Genomic DNA, 18533 nt, shown 5'->3' with positions numbered 1-18533 from the left:
AAATGGGACCCAACATGGTTCTGTCGATGTTCAGGAGGACACATGAGGGTTTTGTCATCTCCATTCATGAATCTCACATACACATCACCGTGTTCATCTGAACACTCTGAAATATTCCCAATGAACCACCTGATGTCATAAATACATGCTCTGTACTGACCTGGTACACAGAGATATCTGCACAATCTCATTTTGTATTTCAGAAACTGACACTTCAGTACATAAAAGATCTTGAGATTTTCTCCTCATTTCTAGTTTACCATTTGACTGTGGAATCAAACTGTGGTGTGATCTAGTACCATTCACAGTCTTTGTCTTGCTGTAGCTCTTCAAGTTTGGAAGTAAGTTCATGGTTTGTAATGTCTTTAGAGCTTGTAAATAAAAACTTTACATTCTTTATGTTTTGTGAAGTTCACATCTGGAGTGTGGTCAGTATTTGATTGTTGTCAGTTGTGTGAAGACTGGTCCTTGCAGCCGAGCGTTTTACTGTGCCACCAAAACCATCACAAACAATGTACCACAAATAATCTCCAACTGTCTTCTCTTATAACATGCAAATAGTGTTTAAGTTTATTAAAGGTAACTGAATCTTTCTAGCAGGTGGAAAAGTACCTAAACTCCACCAAAAATGACCTGTGAGAGTCATTTTCAAAAATTCCATTTGAAATGAAGGAAGTTAATAGCAGATGTTTTTATTACTTTAAACTCATCAGAATATGTCAAAGTTTCTCTGGTAAAAATTTGATCAACATCTAATTGTGTCCACATGGGGAACTGAGGCTCCAAAGAAGGGGCCAAAAAGATCAACATTTGGTTTGTGATCATATTTGGGGCTCTACACCGTCCACATGAAAGCTCAGAAAGGTGTGAGATTGTTGTCAGAAATGCTCATTCTCTCAAATATTCAAGTTCAACAGTTAGTTTGTAAATATCTGCTTGGAGTAAATAGATCTTGGACCTCAAAAACTGAAAAAAAAAAATTGAGCTGCAACCAAATGTGAGATTTTGGGGCCCACAGTGCCCTCCTTAATAAAGATACACAATATTTGACAACAGATTCAGAATCTATGACCAAGAATCTACAATAATCCACATTTTCAGCTTCCTAGCTCTAGTTTTTATGAAGTTCTGATTTCTCAAACATGCTTGTAAATTAAGGCTTCAGAAAAAGTAAACATGACCCCAAAATTTCAACGGGCCAAAACTGAGGACTCACGACTCCAGGGATTGGGCGAAAAATGTGAGATTCATTCCTGTGGTCATTTTAGACAGATTTGAGATGGCTCACAGGGGAGATTTCTTCAAAACATCTGATTTCACACGTACTGACCCAGTGGGAAAACATTTAGTTCTGGTAAGTAAAATTCACAATAAAGGTTCATTATGTAACTTTCTAGTGGGGTCTGCTACTATGTCATGTTATTGTTTGGCCTAAAATGTTCCTCACTGTGACTTTAAATGATTACATCTGAATCAATTACAAGTGTTTTTATTGCTGAAAAAGAAGTTTTGAAACACACGTTCTTATTGTTTCACAGATCTGACCTGTAACTTGACCTAGTGACCTCTCCTCCTCTCTCCTCTTCTATGTCTCATCCTCTATCTCTCTCTTCTCCTCTGTCTCTCTCCTCCTCCATTTCTCTCTCCTTTCTCTCTTCTCTCCTCCTCTATCTCTCTCTGTCTTCTATTTCTCTCTCTCCTCCTCCATCTCCTCCTCTCTCCTTGTCACTCTCTCCGCCTCTATCTCTCTCTCCTCTATCTCTCCTCTCCTCATCTCTCTCTCTCCTCCTCTCTCTCCTCTCTCTCCTCTCTCTCTCCTCTCTCTCTCTCCTCTCTCTCTCTCTCTCTCTCCTCTATCTCTCTCCTCTCTCTCTCTCTCTCTGTCCTCTATTTCTCTCTCCTCCTCCATCTCCTCCTCTCTCCTTGTCTCTCTCTCTCTCTTCACTCCTCTTCTATCACTCTCCTCCTCTCTCTCTCTGTCCTCTATTACTCTCTCTCCTCTCTCTCTCCTCTCCTCCTCTCTCTCTCTCCTCTTCTATCTGTCCTTTCCTCCTCTATCTCTTCTGTCACCTCTCTCTCCCCTCTCTCCTCTTGCCTTGTCTTCCTCTCCTCTCTCTCTCTCTCTTCTCCTCTTTCCTTGTCTCTCTGTCCTCTCTCTCTCCTCCTCTATCTCTCTCTCCTCCTCCATCTCTCTCTCCTCCTTTATCTCTCTTTCCTCCATCTCTCTCCTCTTCAATCTCTCTCCTCCTCTCTCTCTGTCCTCTATTTCTCTCTCTCCTCCTCCATCTCCTCCTCTCTCCTTGTCTCTCTCTTCTCTATCTCTCCTCTCCTCATCTCTCTCTCCTCCTCTATCCCTCCTCTCTCTTCTCTCCTCCTCCATCTCTCTCTCCTCTATTTCTCTCTCTCCTCCTCTATCCCTCCTCTCTCTTCTCTCCTCCTCCATCTCTCTCTCCTCCTCTCCTCTATTTCTCTCTCTCCTCCTCCATCTCCTCCTCTCTCCTTGTCTCTCCTCTCTCTTCACTCCTCTTCTATCACTCTCCTCCTCTCTCTCTCTGTCCTCTATTACTCTCTCTCCTCTCTCTCTCTCCTCTATCTCTCCTCTCCTCCTCTCTCTCTCCTCTTCTATCTGTCCTTTCCTCCTCTATCTCTTCTATCACCTCTCTCCCCCCTCTCCTCTTGCCTTGTCTTCCTCTCCTCTCTCTCTCTCTTCTCCTCTCTCCTTGTCTCTCTGTCCTCTCTCTCTCCTCCTCTATCTCTCTCTCCTCCTTTCTCTCTTTCCTCCATCTCTCTCCTCTTCAATCTCTCTCTCCTCCTCTCTCTGTCCTCCTCTCTCTCCTCTCTCTTCTCTCCTCCTCTATCTCTCTTTCCTCTATTTCTCTCTCTCCTCTTCTATCTGTCCTCTTCTCCTCCATCTCTTCTGTCACCTCTCTCTCCCCTCTTGCCTTGTCTTCCTCTCTCTCTCTCTCTCTCTCTCTCTTCTCCTCTCTCCTTGTCTCTGTCCTCTCTCTCTCCTCCTCTGTCCTCGTTTCCGTAGAGAACTATTCTTCATGTCCTGTGGTGTAACATTCAGCTCCATCCATCATCCACTCAGTGCACCTTTCATTTGTACCATAGACATCCATACACATAAATGATATATTAATGACTGTGAGTAATTATTGACATCAGAGCATTTTATTAAACCAATATTCATGAGTACAGATGAGGGGCAGATAAACCCACGATTGTTAAAAAGCAAAATGATGTTCTTGGAAATACCAGGTTCAACATTTGTGAATTGACCTTTTGGAGATTTCACTGGGAAAGTCCATTGTGACCAAATATATTTATCTTGTCCTCCATTTGAGAGAATGACATTTTCACAACCTCGAAAGGCCAAACTTACCCACTGAGCCAAAAAGTGCCGCCCCCTGTTGAGCAGCAACGATCAGATCTTTAAATCCGTGTGTCAGTCGTTCATTCATTTTTCAATATAAAATAAAAAATAAGAAAACAAACAAACAAAAAAACTGTTTTCTTCATTATTTGTCTCCAAAACCAACTGATTGATTGATTGATTTTGAGTTTAAATGAATAATGGACAAAAAACCCAAACAAAACAGATAACGGCCGTTTCCTGTTTCTGTGACTTAAACTGCAAAGCCGGACTGAACCAGGACTAAACCAGGACTAAACCAGGTCCGATCAGACCGGGACCAGACCAGAAGTGAGACCAGGACTTAGACCAGGACCAGGACTGAGACCGAGACTGGGGCTGGGACCAGGACTGAGACCTGAACCGAGACCGAGCCTGAGACCAGGACAAGACCAGAACAGAGACCAGGACTGAGACCGGGACCAGGACCAGGACTGGACTGAGACCGGGACTGAGGCCGAGACCAGGACCGGGACTGAGACCAGGACTGAGACCGGGCCTGAGACTGGAACCAGGACAGAGACCAGGACTGAGATGGGACTGAGACCGGACCTGAGACTGGGCCTGAGACTGGGACCAGACAGGAACAGAGACCAGGACTGAGACCAAGACTGAGGCCAGGACCAAGACTGAGACCAGGATCAGACCAGAACAGAGACCAGGACTGAGGCCGGGACCAGGACCAAGACTGAGACTGGGACTGAGACTGGGACCAGACCAGAACAGAGACGAGGGCTTATACCGGGACCAGGACCAGGACTGAGACTGAGCCTGAGACCGGGACCAGACCAGAACAGAGACCAGGACTGAGACCGGGACCAGACCAGGACTGAAAACAGTTCAGTCCTGGTTCAGTCCGGCATCTCAGTTTAAGTCACGTAAACAGGAAATGGCCGTTATCTATTTTTTTCCATTCTTCATTTAAACACAAAATCGAAAACTGAAAAAAACGAATCGTTATCCGTTTTTTCATTTTGGTTTTGGAGACAAATAATGAAGAAAACTGTTATTTTTTAATGTCCTTATTGAGACCGGGACTGAGACTGAGACCGGTTTTATATTGAAAAACGAATGAACAAATGATACACGGATTTATTTTGTATTATTATAATTTTTACTGAGGAAAAGTGTTTGCATCATCTCTTGCCATTACAATTCACATATTCAATTATTGTATTGTCTTTTTATTATTATTTTGAGCGTATAAGTCGGTAGAAACTATTTATTTTGAAGCTTTTACCATATATTTATTCACTTGATGTTGGTATTTTTTATAAAAAACACTGCAGTTTCAACTTCCATATCAGTATATCAGCAGTTTCTTAGAAGTGGGTGGGCAAAAACTAACAAAAAAAAACACAGATTACAATTTGATTTTTCATGCTCTGTCACCCACTTAAACTCTGACTAACAGGGTGTGTCTATTTAAGTCTAGGGCTGAATTAAAAAGAAAAGCACACAATTCCAACAGAAGAAGATTTTATTTCAGATTTTTAAAACTCTCAAAGTTTAAATGTCCTGTTTTAGCGCTGGTCTCTCAAATTGTCAGTTCACCTGGGCTACAGCTTCTTTCCCCCGTCCCAAAATGCAGCAGTTAGTAGAGATTATTTGCTTGAATGGCCCCATATAAGGTCCTATAGAGACTTTGCGCCATCACGTGTCCCCATGGCAACGGTACCTACGCCGCCATGACACCGGACACACTATGTCATTGACTTCAGTAGAAGAAACAGGAAGAAACGGAGAAACATGGGCAGGTTTTGTTGTGTATTTGGTTGTTCTAGACGCTCTGAAAGGGATAAAACAATTCGTATCTTCACTGTTCCTCTGGAAATGACTCATCAGGATCAAACAAGGAAATTATCAAAAAAAAGACGCAGATTATGGCTAGAGAAAATAAACCACAAAGAGATTTCCAATGGTACCATCAAGACACCTGAAGTTTCATCAAGGTGTTTGCTATTTCAATTGTTTCATAGTTTATTTAAGGAAAGAAGCACATTTACTGAACTAAAATTTCATTAATTTATCCAGGAAAACCCGCACTAGTTTACGATTCAATGAACCCACACTGAGCTCCTATGATCAACATGACGCATGAGTCGAAGAGTCTGTGAGTCAAACCTCGAAAGAATCGGCCATGAAAAGATCCTCGCGAACGTTACAAAGATCCACTCACAAAAAGTGATAAATTCTAGAAGACATAGTTGTGGATAAACAAAACAATAAAGAAAACATGGTCCTACGACGAGTGACATGTTTATATATGTGCGCTGGAAGATACAGTTTCTACTGCCACTCACACTGCAAATGTTTACTTTTTACATTTTAGTTCAGTAAATGTGCTTCTCACTTTAAATAAGCTATGAAACAATTTAAATAGCAAACACCTTGATGAAAGTGACGTGAGTGTGTCTTGATGGTACCATTGGAAATCTGTTCACGGTTTATGTTCTCTAGACATAATTCCCATCTTTTTTTCGATAATTCCCTTGTTTGATCCTGATGAGTCTTTTCCAGAGAAACAGTGAAGAAATTAATCATTTTATCCCGTTCAGAGCGTCTAGAACAACCAAATACACAACAAAACCTGCTCATGTTTCTCTGATGCTGCTGAAGTCAATGACACTGTGCCCGGTGTCATGGTGGCGTAGGTACTGTTGCTATGGGGGACACGTGACGGTGCAAAGCCTCTATATTATGCAAAATGGATTCTTGTGAACTTTAAGCCATGTTAGAATGTAGTTACCTCATCAAAAACATACCCAGAGTTGTGTTTTGTTCATTCACACATGTTGGAGCACGGGTCTCCAACCGTTTTCCTCTGGTGAAAACGAAAATGCCACAGAGCTTAGATGGGTTAGAATTAGATGTGAATAAAACTTAAACCATTATCCTTTTATTAGTGCACAAAGTTAAACATCACAATTTTATACACTACTGGTCACAAGGTTTAGAACACCACATTTTTTCCAGTTTTTTACCATTTACTGTTGACCAAAACATATTCTATGAAAGTGTCCACCTTTGGCAGATATAACAGCTGAACACACTTCACAATAGAACTTCTTACAATAGAAATCAAATATTCTTCAGAAAGTCTGTTGCAGAAGTTTCCATAAATGTGTGGCACTTGTAGGTTGCTTCACTCTTCTGTCCAGTTCATCCCAAACCAGCTCGATGGGGTTTAAGTCTGGACACTGTGCTGCTGGACACTCGAGGTTTTCAAGTTTTTAGTTTTTAGTTTTTTTTTCCTGAGGTAGTTTTGGCAGAGCTTGGACTTGTGTTTTGTTCTTTTATCTATTTTTTTAACCTCTGTCTGTTCATGGCGAGGAGAAAATTCAGTTTGTCGACTGAACAAAAGTTAGTTTGGTTGAAGACGTTTCGCAGCTCATCCAAGTCTTCAGCCAACTGAATTTTCTCCTCGCCCTGGATTCTACCTGGACGACTAAGGGATTCTTCACACATCTCTGTTTGTTCGTTCTTATCTTTATACCATTTCAAGCTCTTCTTTGGACTTGCATGAATAGAACTGCAATAAATAACTGGAAAAATGGGAGTGTTCTAAAACTTTTGACCAGTTGTGTATTCACAACGGTAATAGGCATTTCATGAATACAATTGGACTTATGCAGTACAACATGTATAATTCAGAAATTTCTTAGTAAGCTACTTAGAAGGGGGTGGAGATCTACCGGTTGGAGACCCTGTGCTAGAGTAACCCTGTATTTATGAGCTGTGTACATCTCCAAAGCTCAAACTGCTCTGTTCCATCTTGTGATGCCATGAAGTGGTAGTTTTCATGTTACAGCTACATTTTACTTTTTGTGCAGTAGATATAGGTACTGTATTTTCCGGGCTATTAGATGCGCTCTTAAGCCTCTAACCTCATCCAAAAATGACTGCACGCCCAACAATCCAGAGCACCCTATACACGAATCCACTCGGGTGTCCCAGCACGACTTCAGTAAACTACAAAGCCGCACCACCCGCAGAACACACAAACACACACCTAGCAGACAGCGACCGCACGGAGAAAAACACCCACAGACACACTCACGCCGACGAGGAACGGAACGAAGGAACCAACCGAAAAAGTGAGTCCAATGTGCCGCTTCTCGACACAACTGAACAACTGAGTCACTGCGAACACGACGACAATCCGTTGGTCCCAGACAGCACCCTCCCTACACGCCACAACTGAACAAAGCCCAGAGTCACCGTGAACGAACAAACAAACAAAACCACTCACCCATCACACTGTTGGGTTTCCTTTAAAGTCCAGTGTGGTTTATTTGTGAAAAAAGTTTGAAAATAGACCATTTAATGACAGTGCGTCTTGAAATCCAGAGCGCCTAATAGCCCAGAAAATACGGTAACTGAAATGATCTGAAAGGCTTTAGTGAAAGACTCTGGTGCTTAAAACCTCAGTGGAGCACCTCCTGTATTATCACATGACATCACAAGATGGAACAGGATGTGTGAATGAAACAAAACTATGTTTTTGATGAGGAAACATTACAAGGAAAATCAGAAAATAGTGTAATCTGGGCCCTTTAAATCTTTATGACTCTCACTTTTAGGACTCTCCCTGCAGCACAGACTTCAACTCTCCGTTTTCCTTTAGCTCTTTGACAATGTCCAGTCCTCCGATCAGCTCCCCCTTCACATACAGCTGCGGGTACGTGGGCCAGTTGGAGTAGGTCTTCAGCCCTTGTCGCACCTCTTCGTCTTGCAGAATGTCAAACGTGTCGTAATCGATGGCGACCTCGTTCAAAATCTCCAAAATCTGCCGAGAGAAGCCACACTTGGCTCCTTCCTTGTTCCCCTTCATGAACAGCATCACCGGGCTTTGGTTGATGATGGTTTTGAGACGGTGCTCCAGTGAAACCGCTTTGGGACACGTGCTCGCCAGCTCCCCAGATTCGGCCAGCTCTTTCACGATGTCCAGCCCCCCGATGAGCTCGCCGTTCACGTACAGCTGCGGGTACGTGGGCCAGTTGGAGTAGGTCTTCAGGCCCTGGCGGACCTCCTCGTCGGAAAGGATGTCGAAGCTGGCGAACTGGATGTCGTGCTCTTTCAGGATGGCGACGATCTGCCGACTGAAGCCACAGCGGGGCTCTTGGGGCGCGCCTTTCATGAACAGCATGCATGGGGCGCTGTTGATGAGTTTCTTCAGGCGAGCGTTCAGGTCCACGGGGCCCGGTTCAGCGGCGGCACTTCCACCGGTGACAGACAGTTTTTGAACCTAGAGGAAAAAAAGGGAAGTCTATTTAGGAGATATAAAATGACAAAATATACATAGTGCTTTTAAGACACTCAAGTAGTGTTGAAAGCTTTGGAAAAAAATATCAAATTATTATTTTTTTTGTGATTTATGTTTTAATAATAGGATTCTGTTTAAAGTTCACATTTTATTGTCAAAAAGACTGAAATATGAACTGAAGAACTAAAAGAATCATATTTCAGAACATGTTTGTACAGATCTAAACTACAGGGTTAGCAGTTTTTTAATGCAGAATAAGACTGAAGATTTTGTTGTTTCTGGAGGAAATTATGCTACCTCAAAAGTTGCTCTTTGTGAACTGTCAATTTTGTCCATTTAAATCGGGAAATTGTAGTTTTAAGGTTCTAGAATGTGATGATGCCTTTAGGGAAGTAACAATAGGGCTGTCACAATAACCGCGGTACTAAGAGGCCACTGTGGTGCATGTTGAGCCACCGCGATCACTGTGGTGCATGTTGAGTCACCGCGATCACTGCACACCAACAATTTTTAGAAACCTGCAGCTGCCCGGACCCTTTAACATTCCACCCGTTACCGCCCATGCCCCTGATAACCCAGGACTAACCCAGGACTACCCAGGACTAACCCAGCGTAGACTGTCAGGTGACCGCAACAGCTCCACACCACTCAGAGGTAAACGCAGCAGTCACCAGATCGTGCTCAGGGCTCTCTCTCTTAAGTCCGTGGGTACCCGTCCTAGTCCTGGACTCTGGACGAGCTGCCACAGTGAGAGCTGGAGAGATGCAGTGGCACTTGTTCCAAAGCCAAATGTTACTTCTCTAACGCTACACACACTACACACACTATATCCACACGGCAACCACGGTACATGTGCATCTGCAACAAGCGCATCATCGGAGAGAGTTTTCAGTGCCGCTGGAAATATTGTAACTCCAGGGGATGTGGGGTGCAGGGCGGGGGTGCGATATCACCACATATCACACTGTTGAGCCGCTATAGAGGCTTTGCACCATCACATGTCCCCCATGGCAACAGTACCTACGCCGCCATGACACCGCGCACGCTATGCCATTGACTTCACTAGCATTGGAGAGACACGGGCAGGTTTTGTTGTGTATTTGGTTGTTCTAGCCGCTCTGAAAGGGATAAAATGATTCGTTTCTTCACTGTTTCTCTGGAAACAAGGAAATTATCGAAAAAAAAAAGACACGGATTATAGCTAGCAAAAATAAACCGCAAAGAGATTTCCAATGGTACCATCAAGACACCCGAAGTTTCATCAAGGTATTTGCTATTTAAATTGTTTCATAGCTTATTTAATGAAAGCACATTTACTAAACTAAACTAAAATTTCATTAATTTATCCAGGAAAAACCGAACTAGTTTATGATTCAGTGAACCCACACTGAGCTCCTATGATCAACATGACGCACGAGTCGAAGAGTCTGTGAGTCAAACCTCGAAAGAATCAGCCATGAAAAGATCCTCGCGAACGTTAGAAAGATCCACTCGTAAAAAGCGATTAATTCTAGTTGTGGATAAACAAGACAATAAAGAAAACATGGGTCCTACGACAAGTGACATGTTTATATGTGCGCTGGAAGATACAGTTTCTACTGCCACTCACACTGCAAATGTTTACTTTTTACATTTTAGTTCAGTAAATGTGCTTCTCACTTTAAATAAGCTATGAAACAATTTAAATAGCAAATATATTGATGAAAGTACCATAGGAAATTTCTTTATGTTCTCTAGCCATAATTCCTGTCTTTTTTTCAATAATTCCCTTGTTTGATCCTGATGAGTAATTTCCAGAGGAACAGTGAAGAAACGAATCGTTTTATCCTTTTCAGAGCGTCTAGAATAGGGGTGTGCAAAAATATCGGAATATCGAAATATCCTATCGTTTAATGTGATGATACAGTATCGATATCGTGGGCTACTGTATCGATATATCACCAAGAGTATTTTTACGTGTGTTTTACTAAATTATTTTGTTACAGTGCTACAGTTTTGTTCCTTGTGGAGTGAAAGGAAACTCATTTATGCAACACATTTGACATTTTGACATGGTTTTGAGGATTAAAATGTGTTTCATGTGAACGTTGCACATTAGAAGTGGTTTAACAAAGACTTTTAGTATCACAGCCATGATTTAGCCTTTATTTTTAACTGAACTGTATCGAATCGATTTGAATTATATCATATCAAATCGAAAGTGTACTATATCGGTATATGTATCATATCGTGACCTGTGTATCGAGGTATGTATCATATCGGCAACTTCTTAATGATACCCAGCCCTAGTCTAGAACAACCAAATACACAACAAAACCTGCCCATGTTTCTGATGCTACTAAAGCCAATGACATAGTGTGCCCGGTGTCATGGCGGCGTAGGTACTGTTGCCATGGGGGACACGTGATGGTGCAAAGCCTCTATACCGCGCCGCAGGAGAAATTCCCTAACTGCACACACCCAAAGTTGTGTCAAACATATTACAATAATTCACTTATTAATATATAAAATAAAAGACACCTAACCCTGACTTAACCCTCACACATCCCACCTCCCCGGAAACAGGAAAGCCTCGAGCAGGGACCAACAGCCCTATGTAACAGTAACCAAAACATCGTGATATCGTATCGTCAAAAGTCTTGCAATAATATCGAAGGCTATCACAATATATCGAATTACAAGTCTCTTTGCTCAGATGAATAGTGATGTGTTTTTTATGTCTTTCTTTGTCATTTTAATGTCTACCTTATTCTGTAAAGCACTTTGAATTACTTTATGCATGAACTGTGCTATACAAATAAACTTGCCTTGTGTTACCATTGTGCAGCAATACCTATAAAACTAGGAAACTACAGAGACCATGACCCTTTGGTGTTTAAAGTGCAGACTAAACTAACTGTATTTCCCCAAATCTGTATTCATTAATATTGTAACTGGATTTGACTGATTAATCTTAAAGCCCCACACTCAAGGTCAGGGGTAGTCCTCAGTCATTTTCACTGTGGGTCGATTTGAGAATTGGAAAATGTGGTAGCGAATAGAAAGTAGTGTAGTTTTTATGACAAGAAGCACTACTGAAATGGAACATGTGTTAAAATGTGGTAAACCTCTGCAAGTGTGTAGGGTGATTCTGCACTTCTGTGGGTCATTTTCATTGCTGCAAACTGGGTGACGGTGAAACAGGGGACTGTTAACCACACATCCGCTGTGCTCAAAATGCTCTACTATACTCTTCCACTTGAATGTTACTGCAGTTATATTTTATGCCTGATATTCAGTGCTTACAACTTTCAATTCAGTTTGTGTTTTACAGTCACTTCATATTTGTCTGATATCAGAAATAGCAATGCTTGTCAGAAAAATCACAATTAGATCATTTCCCAGAATCATTCCATTTCCAACCACATTCATAATTAGTCCACGTGGGTGAAGTGTCTTGCTTAAGGACACAACTAAAATATGGATTTGTTGAAACTATACCTAAGGCTGGCGGACGCACGCTCTAACCACTAGGACACATTTAGTCTAGTCTAACGCGATGATCTCTTGATTAGGGGTGTGCAAAAATATTGAAATATCGATGTTATTAATGATGATACAGTATTGATATCGTCGGCTGCTGTATAGATATATCACCAAGCGGATTTTTTGGTATATTTTAGTAAATTATATATTTTGTTACAGTGCTACAGTATTGTTGCGTGTTTAGAGGAAGGAAACTAGTTTATGTGACACCTTTGACATTTTCACTGTTTTGATGATTAAACTGTTTGTGTTTCGTATGAACTTTAAACAAGACGTGGTTTAACAAAGACTTTTTGTATCACAGCCACAATTTTGATTTTTTTATATTGAACTGTGTCGAATCGATTTGAAATATATCGTATAAAATCGAAAGGGCACTGTATCGACATATGTATCATATCATATCATATCTTGACCTATGTATTGAGGTATGTATCATATCATATCAGGACCTATATACCAGGTATGTATCATATCATATTGTGATCTATGTATCGAGGTATGTATCGTATCATATTGTGACCTATGTATCGAGGAATGTATCGTATCATATTGTGATCTATGTATCGAGGTATGTATCGTATCATATTGTGATCTATGTATCGAGGTATGTATCGTATCATACTGTGACCTAGGTATTGAGGTATGTATCGTATCATATTGTGATCTATGTATCGAGGTATGTATCGTATCATACTGTGACCTATGTATCGAGGTATGTATCGTATCATACTGTGACCTATGTATTGAGGTATGTATCGTATCATACTGTGACCTATGTATTGAGGTATGTATCATATCATATTAGGACCTATGTATCAAGGTATGTATCGTATCATATTGTGACCTATGTATTGAGGTATGTATCGTATCATATTGTGATCTATGTATCGAGGTATGTATCGTATCATATTAGGACCTATGTATCGAGGTATGTATCGTATCATATCATGACCTATGTATGAGGTATGTATCGTATCATACTGTGACCTATGTACGAGGTATGTATCGTATCATATTAGGACCTATGTACGAGGTATGTATCGTATCATACTGTGACCTATGTATGAGGTATGTATCGCATCATATTAGGACCTATGTATCGAGATATGTATCGTATCATACTGTGACCTATGTATCGAGATATGTATCGTGTCATATTGTGACCTATGTATCAAGGTATGTATCGTATCATATCGTGACCTATGTATCGAGGTATGTATTGAATCATATCAGGACCTATGTACGAGGTATGTATTGCATCATATCGTGACCTATGTATCGAGGTATTTATCGAATCATATCAGGACCTATGTATCGAGGTATATATCGCATCATATTAAGACCTATGTACGAGGTATGTATCGTATCATATTAGGAACTATGTATCAAGGTATGCATATCATCAGCAACTTCTTAATGATACCCAGCCCTACTCTTGATTACTGCATAGTAAGTTCACATTTGTCTCATGCACTCCAGTAAGCTTGTGGAACTTCTCACACATGTGCAAATGAAATATTGGACGATGTAATGGCACAAATATCTGTGTGTGTTACATTATTACTGAGCTACTCTATAGGTATGATTGTATACTTTTGTGACGTGAGGAATGACAAGGCATTTCTAAATAAAATAGATTATTACTATTTATTAGACTAATACATAAGGTAAATGTGGAGGTAAATAAAACAATGTCGTAGAATGCGTTAAATTGTGGCATTAGGCCAAAACACACACATTTAGCAAGTAGCAACAGCAGCAATTTCTGATGTACCATCATTTTCTCCAGGAATAACAAAATCTCCTGTTTTATTCTGCATAAAAACATCTAATGCTGTAGTTTAGATCTGCACAAACATTCTGAAATGTGATTCTTGTATCAGTTTGTCAGTTCAAATGTCAGTCTTTCTGTGTGGGTAAAATGTGAACTTGAACAGAATCTAAACATAAATCAGAAATAGCAATGCTTGTCAGAAAAATCACAATTACATCATTTCCCAGAATCATTCTATTTCCAACAACATTTATAATTAGTCCACGTGGGTGAAGTGTCTTTAGTCAATTTTGGGTGAAGTGTCTATAGTATATTTTAGTAAATTATTTTGTTACAGTACTACAGTATTGTTGTGTGTTTAGAGGAAGGAAACTAGTTTATGTCACACATTTGACATTTTCACTGTTTTGATGATTCAAATGTTTGTGTTTCATATGAACTTTAAACAAGAAGTGGTTTAATAAAGACTTTTTGTATCACACCCATGATTTAGACTTTATTTTATATTGAACTGTGTCGAAACGATTTGAAATATATTGTATAAAATCGAAAGGGCACTGTATTGACATATGTATCATATCATATCATACTGTGACCTATGTATCGAGGTATGTATCGTATCATATCATATAATTAAATTGTGGAATTAGGCCAAAATTGAAAGCAAATGCACTTAGAAGGCCCATATTACGCTATTTTCAGATCTAGGTTATAATGTTGTTTCCTCACCACAAACAGACCTGGAGTTGCGTTCTTTTTCATTCGCACGTTTAACACAAACCCTGCTGATTTAGACTGAGACTTCTCTTAAACAGAAAACCCACACCTTGTGAGGTCTTGTGTACAAAAATATATACAAAAAGTATTCCACTGTGTTTTTAAACTTCATACACATTCATTTAAATCATTTGGATCATTTTAACCCTGGAATTGCAAATCTTCATTAAACAAAAGGCAGGCGGTAGCTGTTGCCATAAACTGGTAGTTTCTCAACAGAGGTGGAACAGAGCATTTTGAGCTTTGAAAATGTGGGCAAAACCATAATAAAGAATGACTCAGTCTCATTCATGTCTGAATGAAACAAAATACAAATCCAGATATGCTTTTGATAAGCCATTAAAACATGTCTTAAAGCTCACAAGAATCCATTTTGTGTAATATTGGACCTTTAAAGTTGGTGAATGTATGTACTAACCACTGGGACACTCTGGTCTACCTTGATAACCTCTTGATTACTGCTTATCTTATACACACACATTTGTCTCATGCACTCTATTGTACGCTTGTGGAACTTCTCACAAATATGCAAATCAGTTAGTTCTGCTGAAAAAAGTTGCAAGTTAATATTGTTAATCTTGTATAATAATGGCACAAATAACAGTGTTTTACATCAGTTTTGAGCATGCAGTTTGCAGCCTAAGGGAGATGGCTTTTCTTAGTGTCACCATGACGTTTTCAAAAGTCAGGAACAACATGTACTTTTGTGATGCTAGAATGGGACATAACACTATAAATGAGTCTAATAAATAGTAATGATATGAATAGTAATGAACACTGTAACATCATGTTTGGTCAAAAATAAGTTCATGTAATTTTGTTTATATTTGAGACCTCCTTTATCATATAAATAAACATTGTGAAAAATATTCATACTGTACATTAGGGCTGGGTATCATTAAGAGGTTGCCAATACGAGACATACCTCGATACACACTCCACGATACGATACATATCTCGATACAGTGCACTGTGCAATTCGATACGATACATTTCAAATCGATTTGATACAGTTCAATTTAAAAAAAAAATGGCTGTGATACTAAAAGCCTTTGTTAAACCACGTCTTGTGCAAAGTCCATATGACACATACACATTTTAATCATCAGAACAGTGAACATGTAAAATGTGCTGCATAAACAAGTTTCTTTCCTCTAAACAAGCAACAAAACTGTAGCACTGTAACAAAATAATTTAGTAAAATATACCAAAAAATACTCTTGGTGATATATCAATACAGCAGTCCCCGATATCGATAGTGTATCATCACATTAAACGATATTGTAATAATATATCGATATTTTGTTATTTTTGCAAAACCCTACTGTACATACTATACAGCAAAGTCACTGTCAAACTGTTTCACTGTGTAAGTGTCACTGCACGATCCTGATCAACACTAAACAGGAAATCTAAAGCTCTTCTAGATCATTTCAAACAAACACATGTTGACTGGAGCTTAGTGATATATTTTTCTTATAATGGATGGAAATCTGGGCAAAATCATGCAAATAATGATGTCAGTTTCTGCCTTTTACCTTTGCACGAAAACTTATTTTTGGCTCATGATACAAAGGCAGAGTACAGGAACTGACAAATAAGGGTCAAAGGGCAATTTTGGCTCAATATATTTTCATTATAGGAACCACTTGTCAAATTTTTGGGAGTTCTACCTACTATACTTTTGTCTGGACAAAACTGAAACTTTGCAGTATTTTTTTTTCCACTTTCACTTTCACACTCTGGAGAGTTAATGGCTTTTACTTTTGTAGGGCAGTAATACACAGGGCAAATGTGGAGGTAAATAAAACAATGTGGCGGAAAAACGGCTTTATATTGTGGCACTGGGCCGAACGTGGGCCGTGAAAGTAAATGCATTTCATTGTCATGCACATAGAATAATGCTGGTTTTGCACACTGCGCATATATTGACCTTCTTGGTGAGCTCCGGAGCGTTGGCCCCGTCCAGCCGGTCCACCCTCTGCCCCCCGCGGAAGAACACGAACGTGGGCACGGAGCTGATCTCGTACTTCTCCGACACCTCCGGCACCGCTTCGGCCTCCAGCCTCACGAACGTGCTGCCGGCGTGCTGCGCTGCCAACACGGCCATCACGTCGTTCATCTGCGCGCACTGCGGAGCCCACGCCGCCTGGAAGTGCACCACGGTCAGGCATTTCCCAGATTTAGCCAAGATTTCCTCAAACTGTTGCTGCGACGCTGCTTCCACGAGATTCGCCATTTTTTACTTCTATGTGCTTCCGGTGCCGCTGACCTCACTTCCGGCTTGCTTCTGGTAGCTTCGGAAGTGTGTGCATGTTTTGGATTCTTTTTTTAAAAATTAAGAAACAGCTGCCGACACTGGATAAGCGCGGGGAATATAGTGACTACTGAGGTAACGGATAACAGGCACGACACACGTGTTTTTCAGTCTAAATATCCGTTCTAAACGTCCAAACACGTGATTTGACGGTGTTTTTCTGGAGCCTAGCTTTAGCTTTAGCTCCTGCGCCTGAGCCGGCGGAAGCTAACGGCTCTCGTTAGCATCAGCAGCGGCTCAGAGCCAAAAAACATGTTTATGCCCCGAGAATAATGCGGGAGAATCAACCACTCTGTTTATTCTTTAGCTAAGATTCCCAGGAATTTGAAATTCAAGATAATGAGTGGTTACATGTTAAAACAGGCTGAAAGTGTCTCTTTTTGTTTTAATAATAATCTAAGCATAATCTTTGTTTATTCCAAGGCTTCACGGCCTGTGACACCTTCATGAACCAAAACAACCACGTTAATAAAGTAATCTAGTGACTTTCACACTGTATATTAAAGCTCCACTACGTAACTTTCCTGATGGTCGTCCTCCTGCTTATAATGTCATGCACATGTTATTGCTTTAGTTGGAATGTTCCACAATATGGTGGTAAAGTTGTCTATCTTGTATTTATTCAATAAAAAAAATAAATACTTGGTCTGACCATAGACTGTATAAAGAATACACATTATACAGAAGTCTAGGTTTAATGCCATAATATGGAATGTTCCAAGTGAAGCACTAACATCTGTCTGGAGAAAGAAAGTTACATAGTGCACCTTTAAGAAGGCTTTGCTGTCTGAAAACATTGCTGCCTGAAAACAGGAATTCTCACCGTTGGTGTGATGTTTTTGGTCTGGTGACTTCCTTAGCAATGCTAGTTATGAGGGTAAACTTCAGTATCATGTAATGAGCAGTTTAAATCATGAAATTCGGCCAAAGTAATGTCACAAGTGACTCACACAACAATAGATCAACACATCAGGAAGTTAGAGATGACTAAGCTGACTGCCGCACATGTCCATTTAGAAACAGATACTCTATTGATCTGAGTGAAATTCAAGTTTTGCTGCAGCAAACTGTTGCAGTTTTGCTGCAATATTTACACTGAGCTTCTGAGTGGCCTTTGTGGTTCAGTCAACTGTCTCAGGGTATATTCCACTCTCTTCGAGTGTTTTGGTTGTATTATATGATTAGATGATGTATATATTTCTCTCTAAAAGGACCACATTTGAATGTGGGAAACCCATCCACAGGAAAGACCATGAAGGCTCAGATTTATGTTGTTGACTGTAGCTAGTTTGGCTTGGTTTAGTTTAGTGGACAGATGCTGCTTAAAGTGCCGAAGTTGTAGGCCAGGGCTGTTCAAATGTTTTTGACTGAGGGCTGAAGAAAGTGTTAGTCTTTCAGATGGAAGAATTTCACATTGTTTTTACAGAACCTATGTACCTTTAGGCTTGGGACACTA

The 18533-nt window shown here is 40.3% G+C and overlaps 2 protein-coding genes across 5 annotated transcripts in view; one reads left to right on the top strand and one right to left on the bottom strand.

The window, feature by feature from the left end:
* Window positions 1–4877: 4877 nt before the first annotated feature.
* glrx3 (glutaredoxin 3) lies at window positions 4878–18037 on the bottom strand. 2 transcript variants are annotated; one of them, XM_055164029.1, is made up of 2 exons: window positions 17901–18037; window positions 4878–8663 (listed from the first exon to the last, which is right to left on the bottom strand). In XM_055164029.1, the coding sequence occupies exon 2, from the start codon at window positions 8562–8564 to the stop codon at window positions 7995–7997; it is 570 nt and encodes a 189-aa protein (XP_055020004.1). In that variant the 5' UTR covers window positions 8565–8663; window positions 17901–18037; the 3' UTR covers window positions 4878–7994. The 2 variants fall into 2 exon arrangements, with proteins under 2 accessions (XP_055020004.1, XP_020791423.1); XM_020935764.2 differs by lacking the exon at window positions 17901–18037 and adding an exon at window positions 16694–16999.
* Window positions 17026–18533, top strand: part of bag6 (BCL2 associated athanogene 6) — a 43487-nt gene continuing 41979 nt past the window's right edge. For all 3 annotated transcript variants that reach the window (XM_055164026.1, XM_055164027.1, XM_055164025.1), the window contains exon 1: window positions 17026–17152. The gene's annotated coding sequence lies outside the window, so the exon portion shown is untranslated. The remainder of the gene's footprint in view (window positions 17153–18533) is intronic.

This window comes from Boleophthalmus pectinirostris, unplaced genomic scaffold, assembly GCF_026225935.1.
Source record: "Boleophthalmus pectinirostris isolate CB_2022bp ecotype Guang Dong unplaced genomic scaffold, ASM2622593v1 HiC_scaffold_6, whole genome shotgun sequence".
NCBI lineage: Eukaryota > Metazoa > Chordata > Actinopteri > Gobiiformes > Gobiidae > Boleophthalmus > Boleophthalmus pectinirostris.
Note: the sequence above shows the minus strand (reverse complement) of the source record. Positions and strands in the feature narration are given on the sequence as shown.